Here is a 12,334-nt window from a genome sequence, read left to right as displayed (position 1 = left end):
ACTTTCTCCAGCTTTGAATAAGGTAAGCAGAAACCCCAAGAAATGTAGTGTTTTTACAATTAGAATGCCTTTCTGAGGATGCTGTGACCCTACAGTCATGGAAGTTTGTACCAAGGGCATGATAAGTCACCCTTTTTATCCTTCCCAACCACTGCTGTGTGCATTGTGTATTTGTGAGTTTCACTGGTAGTAGCAGTCATGGAACACAAAGCTGAGCTCTGAGGAGTCACGAATGTTGAATGGCACAGGTAGGTGGCCAACTGGATCAGGCCTCAAATACACATTGGGAAATGGAGCCTTATTTCCCTGGCAAATTCCACAAACCTGTATGTTTCTAGCATCTGTTCCTACTGGTGGCAATCACAATTCAAGCTTTTGGCTGGTTTTAAAAAAACAAAAAACTGGAACATTAATTCTCTCTATTAACCGTAAGTTTGGAAAAGATGACATTTTGCAACTGACTATCAAATGTATTCTTTTATTTAAACATTAAGATAAAATTACAAAAGCTACTGAAGCAATGGATCTATGCAGGGAAAAGAAAGTAAAAATAACTCAAATTACGCATGCAATCCTGAGCCTAGGCATGGTAATGCAGGAGTAGGTCCTGTTTAAATTCAATGGCACCTACTCCCAAGGAAGTGTGCAAAGGACTGCAGCCTGATGGTGTAAATCCTAGGCATGTCTACTCGGAAGGAAGCCCCATGGACTTCAGTGGGACTTTCTCCCAGATCAATGTGTACAGGATTGCAGCCTTTATCATTCACCGATGAAGCAAAACATACTGGAAGCAATAGAAGTTTCCGAAAGGCATGATCCCCAACAAAATACTGATATAGCTATTGGAAACAGCTGGCTTTAAAAAAAAAAACAAAAAAAATAATTTCTCTCTCTCTCCCTCTCTGTCTTTTATTTATCAGAACATGACATCATTATACAATGCATTCTTTTTTCTCTCAAGAAGACATTCTAAATATGTTCATATCACCCTAATGGAAATGAATACTAAGCGAATGAACAGTACGTTATATCTGGCGTAGTTGGTTCTATTCTACTTTAAAAAATAAAAAAAGTAATCCCATGCAATACATGTTTCGATTCTTCAACAATGATAATTAAGTGGTGGGGGGGGATGTAGCTTGAATTTGAACAAAAGTATTTATTTCCCTGAAAGGCAAAATTCCTGTCACTTCTAATGAGCACGTAGGTAGTGGCTTTATTGTTCAAGTAATCAGTGAACCAGACTCTCAGCAAGCGCATATTAAAACTGGTCCGTGGGTTTCAAAATTCCTATGAGAATCTGGGTCAGTGGCATCATCTGTGCAGTGAGAGATCTTCCACCGGGATCTTGCTCCTGCATAGGTACCACTGGAATGGGATCATGGGAATGGCTCTTGCACAACTTCTGTTTGTCAAGTTGCAGGTCCATGTGAAAAAGTCCCTGGAGTGACCAGTGTGAGTATATATGGCAAAATCATTGCTCAATGCCCGATTTGTTGTCAACATGCTACTAGACTGGAAAACGGGTAGAATTTTGGGGGCTCAGCATTTCTGTCTACCTATAGGGAGTATGTTTTTGTGTGTGCACATGATAAAAGTCAGAGTTCATCTATAATTTTAAATAGCCTTTAGGAAACTGGAATATTGGTAAACCATACTTTTTTCTGCCCCAAAGCCTTAAGACTAAGTACAAACATGGGCTGGATCTACACTGACCAGTATAATGTTATTAGAACAATATTAGATATATTGTTCTAAAATGTCACAGGGCATATTTGTAAATTGAAGACCTTCTTACCTTTGTTTTTTGTTTTGCCAAAATGTTGTCCCTCCACTGCTGGTTGTTCTCTTGTCACATTGTAATGACACTTTATGAATGTTAAAAGTTGGACACCATGTGTCCATATGGTTATCGAAACCATTCCTTACCCCTTTCTTAACATTAAAACCCATGGGTGTAAATCTGCCCAGGGTCTTGAGTTTTATTCAGCTGCTGACTATAGTTACATCTGTTCTTATGTTCTGTGCTACTATAATGGTCTTTAAATATAATACCAGTTTCAAAGTTGTCGAACTGGTTATGGATTGTGGGTTGTTGTGGGGTTTGGGGGAGGCATTTCAGTTTGAGCATTTGCAAGGAAGGGGAGGAGAAAACAAATTTATAAACAGTAGAAATAAATAGCACAATAAATAGATTGTGGTCTCCAATAGTGCTGGGATCAAAAGTTGAACGAGATATACATTAAGGTAGGTAGCTAATAGAATTAGATTAGGGTTTACTTCCCTGATAAGGGCACTGCTTGATTTTGTTGTAGAATCTGGAATTTATTGGAATGGTGGCAGGACAGTTCTGAACACACTGTAGGAGTGAAAAAAGGTGAATCTTGCAAGTGGGGGAACCACATTAGAAACAAGACAAGAGATGGAAAACCTATGTTTCTCCAGGGCTTGTTGGATTTCAATTCCTATAATCCCCAGCCAGCATGGCCTGTAGTCATGGCCTAGACATTTGGAAAAGGTAATAACCATAACTCAAAGTTCTTTCTGCCAGGTAGTGATAGGTGAATCTGTCAGTTCCAGGTTTTCTGTTTCTTGCTTCCCCCCAGCCTTAAGTTCCATTCTCCCCCATTTTCACATCAGTTTGAATTAAAATCACCAGTGTTTTAGTGCTTATTTTTCTTAATATACACGTTTTTGAATGCAATTTTGCCTAACATATACATCCTTTGCAAAGCAATTTCCCTAATACAATAATAATAATAATAATAATAATAATAATAATAATAATAATAATACTTTTATTTTTTATATCCCACCCATGTGGCTGGGTGTAAACACGATTAATTTAGGTCCTTTAATTTCACTGCGCCTACTGTGAGCAGAACAACCCTCATTTTCACTAATATGTGCATTTATATGCATGTTTTACTATAGTATATGCATTTTGGTACACTTTACTTGACTGGAGAACTGCATTGCAAAATTTAGAGAAGTGTGGATTTGAGAGCTGGCTGTGTTCTTATTGTGTTTCTGAAAGTGTGAATTAGGTAAATTTGCCTTTAAACATGAACTGAATCAAATTCTTCCCCATCCCTCCTGCAGGTGCCTGTTTACCATGAAAGCGGTGGGAAGCCATCTGCTTTAGGTGACACATTCCTGATGGGCACAACTTTCCTGCTTTCAATGAAGAATTAGCTGGTGGCCTTATTTTCACTGAAAAAGTGTATTAAGGCTACCAAGTCTTCTAAGTACCAGCCTTTGAAGCTGCCTAAGTCTTCTGAAGCTAGGAGGCAGCCACTAGATCATGGGTAGGCAAGCTAAGGACTGGGGGCTGGATCTGGCCCAATCGCCTTCTAAATCTGGCCCATGGACAGTCCAGGAATCAGCGTGTTTTTACATGAGTAGAATGTGTCCTTTTATTTAAAATGCATCTCTGGGTTATTTGTGGGGCCTGCCTTGTGTTTTTACATGAGTAGAATGTGTGCTTTTATTTAAAATGCATCTCTGGATTGTTTGTGGGACATAGGAATTCGTTCATTCCCCTCCCCCTCAAAATATAGTCCAGCCCCCCACAAGGTCTGAGGGACAGTGGACCGGCCCCCTGCTGAAAAAGTTTGCTGACCCCTGAACTAGATATTTAGTGTGGCTTCATTCTTCCAGATAAATAGTTTGAAGTCATGGTCATAGGCTATAATCAAGAGGCTATTACCTATGTATGAAAAGAATCTAGACCTGGGTCTCTAAAACCTGCACAGCTCCACTATGCGAGAAAAATGAAGGCCGATCCAAGATGCATTCACTCTTCTCAATAACTAATCATTTCATACAGTGTTTCTCAAACCTGAGCCTCCAGCTATTGCTGAACTACAACTCCCATCATCCCTGACCGCTTTTTCTCTAGCTAGTCATGATGGGAGTTGTAGTCCAATGACAACTGGAGACCCAAGTATGAGAAACACTGATTTAATGACATAATCTAGAAATAGGCTATGGATTGTGCTCACTGCAGGGATCATCAATATTCCCATGGTTAGTTTTCCAGAGGCACCAATAATATTTGGCACTGCTAACCATGAGGTCCAGGCATGGGGAACCTGTGGTTCCTCAGATGTTATTGGTGGACACCAACTCCCATCATCTTGACCACTGGTCATGCTGGCTGGGGCTGATGGGAGTTGGAGGACGACAACATCTGCTCTGCTGTTGTTCCCCATCCCCGAGGTAGGTAGAGCAATCACGTCGTACTTCACTCAAAAAGTACTGTGCTGTATGTCAGGAGCGTTACCTATTATGGCTGGGGTAAGGAGAAGCTTGGATGCCAGTCGCCACAGCATTCATAATCGAATGCCCAGCCCGTTTCTCAGATTTGCAGCTGAACGTGTGAACTGCTTTTGCTGAAAAGGTCTGCCTTACCATGAAGCGATGTGAGGCAAGATGAAGCCTGTGGTCTCTGATCTGTGATAGGTGTCCCACTCAACCATGTGTATGCAACCCAAGTGTACATATGTGGATTGCCACTAATCCAAAAACCTGCCAGTAGGAGCACAACACAAGAGATGGTGAACATCCACTTACATGTGCACAGCCAAGCTATGGGCCTGCAGGGTTCTGGATCCTAGTCAGAATACTCCAGAACTGACAAACTCCAAAATAACTTGTATGAACTTTTCTGCAATGGCAGAATCCACAGTTGCCACCGATATTTACATTCAAAGTATAAAAAACTGCAGATATGCAATATGCCCAAACAGTTTAAAAAATATACCCTATTTCATTTGTAAACTATCAATGCAAGTTACTCAGCAGCATAGAAGCCATGTCTCATGTCTTCTGTTGTCCTAGAAAGATTTGTGTCTGCTGCCATTAATGTAATTGCCAGAAATATCTGAGGTTACATGTAGAAACAATCGAGGCAATAATATTTTTTTCTTTTTGTACATATTGTTAAACATGCAAAAACTTCCTGAAGAATATTGCCCAAAGGTAGAAAGTCTTTTGGAACTCAAATTCTCCTTGGTAGAGTTTGTTTTTGCAAGTATGGCTAACACTTGATTCGAAAAGGTCCTTCCATTTATTTTGAAGAAGCATCTTTGATCACAGGCTCCCTGTTCAAATACGTAGCCCAATAGACTAAGTTAAAAGTTCCAAACAGGACCGGAAATACTATCCGGGACATCTTGTCAATCTTACTGATGCTGTTGTAGGTCTTTTTGTTTTCGGCTGGTTTTTCGGCGGGCTTGACTGGAATGGGAGCGGCGTTGGAGATTACTGCAGGGGCAGAGTCCTTTGGTAAGTTTAAGGTGGGGGTCATCCGTCCGGCAGGGTAAGTGTTCATGGCTCTGCTTGCCAACAATTCACGCTCTTTTTTCTGCAAATCAACAGAAAAACAGAACACTGGTGAAAAAAACAGAAATGCACACTTAGGACATGAAGAAAGATGAGGGCTGTATGCAGAGATTATGTGTACCTTAACACTGATAAAAGCAATGGAAGTGATTTAAAGAGGACTAAGCAGGTGTCTGTTTTGCATTCTTCTAGTGGATTCTTATCCTCGCTAAAACTGTAAGGGCACTTCAGATTCATAAACCAAGCAAAATAAACCCAGATTCTAAGAATGCTTTCACAAATACACATTTGAAAACATGTAAGTGTGTGGGGACGCAGGTGGCGCTGTGGGTTAAAGCCTCAGTGCCTAGGACTTGCCGATCGAAAGGTCGGCAGTTCGAATCTCCGCGGCGGGGTGCGCTCCCGCTGCTCGGTCCCAGCGCCTGCCAACCTAGCAGTTCGAAAGCACCTCCGGGTGCAAGTAGATAAATAGGGACCGCTTACCAGTGGGAAGGTAAACGGCGTTTCCGTGTGCGGCTCTGGCTCGCCAGAGCAGCGATGTCACGCTGGCCACGTGACCCGGAAGTGTCTCCGGACAGCGCTGGCCCCTGGCCTCTTAAGTGAGATGGGCGCACAACCCCAGAGTCTGTCAAGACTGGCCCGTACCTTTAAGTGTGTGGGGGGGTAGTGTTTCACCACATCAATCTGATTGTACGGCAAGCAAATATTTTAAAGCACAACTAATTAAGCTTAATTCAGTTTGAGAATGCATCCTCTGGTTGGGTGTGTACAGAATTTATCTTAGCAAGAAGATACAGAGAGAATAAAAAAGGATTTTCTCCTTTACCATGCCTTAGGCTTGGAACTGGTCTCTTTCTTTTTTTTTTTCAAAAAAAGGAGAAAGAAACCCCACCCAGATATTTTTGGTTCAGGCCAAAAAAGTATAGCAAAAAGCAGTCTTGATCTCAGATCAGCAACAAGGACACTTCCTGTAGATTATGTTCACACAATTTTTAACCAAGTCAGAGAGCTCCCACCTTCCTCTTCAGGGTAACTATTCTATCTCTTCAAAGAAATGCATATCATAGAATTGATATTGTTGGAAGTCCCTTGAAGATCATATAGTCCAATGCCCTCCAGTACAGGAATATGCAACTGTCCCATACGGGGATCAAACCTGCAACCTTGGCGTTATCAGCACCATGCTCTAACCAACCGAGCAATCCAGGCTACCTTCTTTTTTGCAGCCTCTAATGCCTTCTTGCCATCCCAGGCCCAGCTTCTTTTTGTGAAATAGTTGACTGTGGCGAATTCAATCAGTGCAGAAAACACAAAGGCGTAGCACACGGCTATGAACCAGTCCATCGCGGTAGCGTAGGCCACTTTTGGTAGAGAGTTGCGGGCGCTGATGCTTAAAGTTGTCATGGTAAGGACCGTAGTGACCCCTTGAAAAGAAAAGAAGGAGCAACTTTTAGAATTACCTGGAAGCTGCGCATGCCTTAAGTCAACCATCTCCAGCTAGGAGCCTTCCGTATGTTTCAGACTCCCATCAACCCCAGCGAGCATGGTCAACAATCAGGAATAACGGGAGCTGCAATCAGGGGTGGACCTTGGTAATATGGCGCCCTGTGCAAGGCCAAAATTTCATGCCCTCTCCAGCCCTCACCCCACTTTCCGAAAGCTGGATAAAAGGCACTGAGTTTTGGGAAGGAGGCAGAAGGGATCTGGCAGGGTCCTAGAGCCCTTCTTGCTCCTCCTCAAAGTCCAGAAAGTGCTTGCCCTGCTTTGGGAAGGTGGCAGGAGGACTCTGGGACTTGGCCCCTCACCCCCCCCCAGCGTTCCTACTCAAGGGAGTCAGGTTGAGGAAGGTTTGATTAGATGAACAGTGCTGGTTTTGACCAATAGAGCCTGGGACCCTGATAGCAAGGAGGAACAGCTTTTCCCAAACATGCCCTCAGATCATCTTGGCAGGTGCTACTCCAAGTGTCCTCTCATCATGAAGTAGGGAGAGTGGCTCCAAGGGAAAGGACCTTCTCATCAGTAGCTTCCCATCTGCAGAATGCTCTCTGTAAAGAGGTTTTCCTGGTACAGTGGTACCTCGGGTTACATACGCTTCAGGTTACACACGCTTCAGGTTACACACTACGCTAACCTAGAAATAGTGCTTCAGGTTAAGAAATTTGCTTCAGGATAAGAACAGAAATCGTGCTCCGGCAGCGCAGCAGCAGGAGGCCCCATTAGCTAAAGTGGTGCTTCAGGTTCAGAACAGTTTCAGGTTAAGAACGGACCTCCGGAACAAATTAAGTACTTAACCCGAGGTACCACTGTACCTACACTTTAGATTTTCCATCTTCTCCCAAACCTTTCAACATCTTAAATACTGAACATCTTTTAGCATCTACCGACCTCACCGGCATTTCATATAAACACACCACTGGTTTTAGTTGCTGTGGGTTGATAGCAACTGATGAGTTTTTGCCTTGGAGGGGTGTTCTGCTGAAAAGCAAATTGTTGAATTGCAGGAATTGCAGTTTGATTTTGTTTTATCTTCCTTTGTATGCCCAATCCAATAAATATTTATTGCTTGTAGCCGCAGGCAATGGCAAATGCAGTAAAATGCCTATTAGCACAGGCCTAAAAACATGGATAAATGTACACCCTGACTTTGTATGTCACCTAGAGCCACATTTGCAATTAGGGGACGAAGAAATAAAATGAATAATTAATACTTCTAAAGATGGCGCTTGCTATTAAGCATTGATCGGCTCCTTGGAAATTGCAAAGCCTGATGCAGTGCGAGCGCCCCAATATATCAAATCTAGAAACGTGCAATACTGAGGGAGGAAAATAGAAGTCATAATGTGGAATGAAGACCTAAAACTGGATACTAACAGCATGTGGATCAGCGGCAGACATATGCCTGCAGAGACCTTGCAGGGTATCCCCAGGGTGCCCTCCCCATGCTGAAAGCAGGATTGAAGGAAGCATTCAATTGCAGCCTGTAGAGCAGGTTGTGATGTGTGCTTGGCAGCAGGGTGTGTGTGTGTGTGTGTGTGTGGTGTTAACAAGAGTTCCTCCATTTTACATATATGCCAACAAGTCCAAAGCGGTTAGTGATCATTGGCCTACATGATCTGGGTGGTTCTGGCAGTGAGGTTCCCCTGGCATGGTCAAAATCCATACAAAGTGAGTGGCCACTACTTCATTCAGGCAGGCTGCTATGATAAATGGGACACATGGTGTTTGGCTTCAGGAATAACTGTGCCCTCTGCCCAAATCAGGCTGCACGCTGGCTGAGATGTAGGAATGCAGCTTCCTGTCTGATGGCGGACTCTAATGTTACATTTCCTTGCTTCTGTGATTGAAGCTGCATGTGGGGCTGTGGCCCCCACTTCCTTCAGACCCTGATGGTGGGGCTGAGGGGGTGGAGAGAAAAGGCAAGGAACTGCCTGAGGCAGAGGCATGCACAGGGGGAAAGTGGTTGGCAGGGGAAGAGTTAAGCATTGCCTCCTACCCAATGATGGTTAGGTCACCAGGACACCTGGTTAGGTTTCTCCTTCCCCTTCCTTAAACACCAGAGAGAAGTGAAATACTTGCCAAAGACTGTTCTAGCAGGGACAGATTCTCTGTTTAACCAAAATGATACTTGGGATAAGATCACCGTCATAATACAAGGAAGGTACGTCTGGATGACGAAATAGCCAATCTTCCTTTTCAGGTGAAAGTGTGCTCTCATTATCGTATATTCACCTAAGGTGGCAGAAGAGGAGAAAACGACACACATAAGTTATCGACAAAAGCCAGAGCACCGGTTCGCAAACAGCTGTCTTCTGTCTAGCAGTTCTTCCATATGACAATGTTGGATGGTTCAAACAAATAAACGAACTGAGGACTTCTTTGTGTACGCACAAGCCACTGGCTGGGAACAAAAGCATACACACCATGCATTTAAAACACTCCACTCCAAAGAATCCTCAGAAATGTTTACCCCCAGGAGAGTTACAATGCCCAGCACCCTTAACTACAGTTCCCAGGTCTGGGAGGGGGGCAGGCTGTGCTATAAAGTAAGGTGAGGACAGAGTTAGAGCCAAGCAAGACCCATCCGCTTGAAGCTTATTTCTAAGCTGAGATCATCCCTGGTACCCAAGCTTCGTAGACTTCGTTCATGATGTTTCAACTTGTGCTAGTACCCTGCCTACCTACCCAGTTGTTGGTGAAGAAAAGTGACCTTCCATGGTCCCACTCAATCCATGTTGTGGCCCCACATGGATGCTGCTGGAAAATGCTTCCCCATAAGAGTTTATTTGTGGAGCAGCTATTGTGTAGAGCATTTATTTTGGAGCACTGCACAACTTATGGGGGAATCCTCATGCCTCTGCCACACATTTTCAGTGACAATTAGCACTGGCAAGGATTCTCTCCCATTGTTGTGGAGGATCAATTAGTCTTTGTCCATCCAGTGCCCTCAAGAAGTTTTAGATTACAATGCCCTTTAGAGGTGCCAACTTGAACAAAATAGATAGGTAGGCAGGTAAGCCCCACCCAACACAATTGATCACAAGATGTGGTCAATTGAATGGCAATTTTATTGGGACTGCTGAAGGGACCTAGGAGTAGGCTCCTATTATTGTGATCTGAAACATCTGGAGGGCATCAGGTTGGCAAAGGCAGCAGTATAGCTATTGTCACATGGAAACATTACTATGGCTTCCACTGGAGGACCTGGTCTCAAGGGGTAAGGTCTGTATCATTTCCATGGAGAGTTCCTACCTCTTACAATTGTATAGCACGGTGATCTACAGACTGCAGACAATTGCTGCGTCCCAAATTACTGTCTCCTTGTAGCTTTAGTGACGACTTCACCAGGGCTAAATTCTATGCAAATTTACTCTATGCAATCCACTACACACCTTAACACAGAATTTCCCTTTGATTCTAATAATCCATAAATATGTGGATCTATGTGCACCAGTAGAAAGGAGATGCCATAGTTTGCATAAAGGACTAATATGCTACCAATTTTTGCACCTGCTGAATCCATGAAGAGTTGTTCAGCTCTGAAAGAACACTTAAGGAGCTCCAGACTGTAGAGAGATTGTATGTGGTATGGATCTTGCAACAGGATTAACTCAAGGCGAGATGTATATTTGCTGTGAGGAAAAACCTAGGTTAAAAGCTGAATATGCTGGATGTAGTCTGGTTTAAAATAAATAAATCAAGTCACTCACTAAAACTTAGTTAGGGTCTCATTTAGGGGTAAGCAGGCACCAAATGAGAGCAAGAAATATATATATGAAAGTGTCGTCCCTTTTCTCAAAAAACAACATCTGGCTTCCCAAAACTGGCAAGGCCTTAAAGTTCTGCATCCTTTGAGTCCAGGTCTTTCCATCTGAGATCCACTGCAGAATCTCTTCTTGAGATTGGTGCTTCCTAGCAAAGACCTGCAGTGGCTGTCGCAAAGGCTGGTTGCATGGAGCCTGGCACCCTATCCCAAGTAAGGTGACCCACATGCAGAAGCAGCCCTCTGCATCATGCTCACCCCACTGAAAGCAACACATTATTTGTCTTTCCTCCAAGGAGGCCAAGGTAGCATGCATAGTTCTCCCCACCCCCATTTTATCCTCACAACCACCCTGCAATGTAGGTTAAACTGAAAGGGAGCAATCGGCTTAAGATCACCCAACGAACTTCATGGCTGCATGGGGATCCGAATCCCCGTCTCCCAGGTCTTAATCCAGCACTCTGACCACCACACCACACTGGCTCCTTTGATTCCAAGAAGCATATTGCAGGCAGTATCCATGCATGATGTGGTTTTGGATTTTGGACCAATTTGATTTCAGTCCCCAGTGAAGAGCAGAAGCAGCCCTCGCTGTGAGCACATCTGCTTCATATCACCCTGAACCTTCCACCTTCTCACCAATTGTTGCATGGTCTAAAATTAAAATGGCATATTATTTATAGGTTGTGTGGTGCTGTGTGTGTGTGGGGGGGATGTTGTTGTTTTTTCTTTTGAAGAAGCAACTGCAAAGGGGGGAAATGAGGCAGGAGCAAAATACGCAAACTGTGAAATTCTTCCACGGGTCTATGCTTGTTATTTTCAGATCCCACAGCTCTGTGGAAGGACAGAACATCTTGGAAATCCGTTCACAAGTAACCCCGATTACAGGCCTCCTGCGAGCTTGATGAAGCCCAGAAAATCCATAGCTGACTGATGCTTCCCCTGTGTAAAATCGGATTTTTGTATTTTGCTAATCCCTGGTTACAATCTGTGTCCTGCTCTTTGTGATCCATCCTGCAATTACAACCCAGCCCGCACAGATGTAACCTGGGACGTTAGCAAGGGGGGAAAGAAAGCAGAAGACGGGGAGGGGGAGAAAGAAAGGGAAAAAAGCAAACCTACTGATGTTGAAAACCAACATTTTATTTGCTTAAACCTTTGCAAACCTTAAGGGAGGCGGTGCCCCCGGGGCACTAACATTTTGATTTCTGCTACTAATCTTGCTGCTTCCTCGAGGCTGAAGCTGTTTGCCCCCCTTCGCAAGTGCCCTGCAGAGTAGTGGCCGAGTTGAGTCCCCTGGCACCCTGGAGCGCCCACCGCTCGCTTGGGATTGTGGTTTTGCTCCGAGGAGCCGCGCACGACCCTAGGAGATGCCTCGACACGCGCTCTGGATCTTCCTCCTGGCGATTCTGAAGGCGAGAGGGGAGCTGCCTTTCATCGCAGAGAACAATGCCGCGATGATGGTGAACTGGTAAGAAACTCGGCCGCCTGCTGCTGCTGCTACCTGCCCGCCCTGGTTTCATCGTGCAGGTGCTCCTCTAACTTCCACCATCCCTCCTCCTCTGACCCAAACAAAACGAAAGCTTTTTGACTTGTGGATCGGTGCGCGCTTATTTTGCGGAGCCCTGGGTATCAGGTTTGGGGGGAATCGGTGCGATCTTAGCTTTGATCAGACAATTGCCAGGTTTGTGGCGCTCCGCGCGAAGTTCCGTTCCGCCACCGCCCCTT

General features: G+C 44.2%; 2 protein-coding genes across 4 annotated transcripts in view; one reads left to right on the top strand and one right to left on the bottom strand.

The window, feature by feature from the left end:
• Positions 1-2,794: 2,794 nt before the first annotated feature.
• The window catches only part of GABRA5 (gamma-aminobutyric acid type A receptor subunit alpha5), a 69,436-nt gene continuing 59,896 nt past the window's right edge, over positions 2,795-12,334 (bottom strand). For all 3 annotated transcript variants that reach the window (XM_081907662.1, XM_081907663.1, XM_081907664.1), the window contains exons 8-10: positions 8,923-9,075; positions 6,559-6,770; positions 2,795-5,368 (exon numbers count right to left, since the gene is read on the bottom strand). In XM_081907662.1, the coding sequence (XP_081763788.1) occupies positions 5,072-5,368; positions 6,559-6,770; positions 8,923-9,075 (662 nt within the window). In that variant the 3' untranslated portion in view covers positions 2,795-5,071. The remainder of the gene's footprint in view (positions 5,369-6,558; positions 6,771-8,922; positions 9,076-12,334) is intronic.
• GABRB3 (gamma-aminobutyric acid type A receptor subunit beta3) overlaps positions 11,746-12,334 on the top strand; it is a 192,748-nt gene continuing 192,159 nt past the window's right edge. The window contains exon 1 of the mRNA XM_081907658.1: positions 11,746-12,077. Within this exon, the coding sequence (XP_081763784.1) occupies positions 11,977-12,077 (101 nt within the window). The 5' untranslated portion in view covers positions 11,746-11,976. The remainder of the gene's footprint in view (positions 12,078-12,334) is intronic.

Source organism: Podarcis melisellensis (genome assembly GCF_964234715.1).
Source record: "Podarcis melisellensis genome assembly, chromosome: 4".
Taxonomy (NCBI): domain Eukaryota; kingdom Metazoa; phylum Chordata; class Lepidosauria; order Squamata; family Lacertidae; genus Podarcis; species Podarcis melisellensis.
Note: the sequence above shows the minus strand (reverse complement) of the source record. Positions and strands in the feature narration are given on the sequence as shown.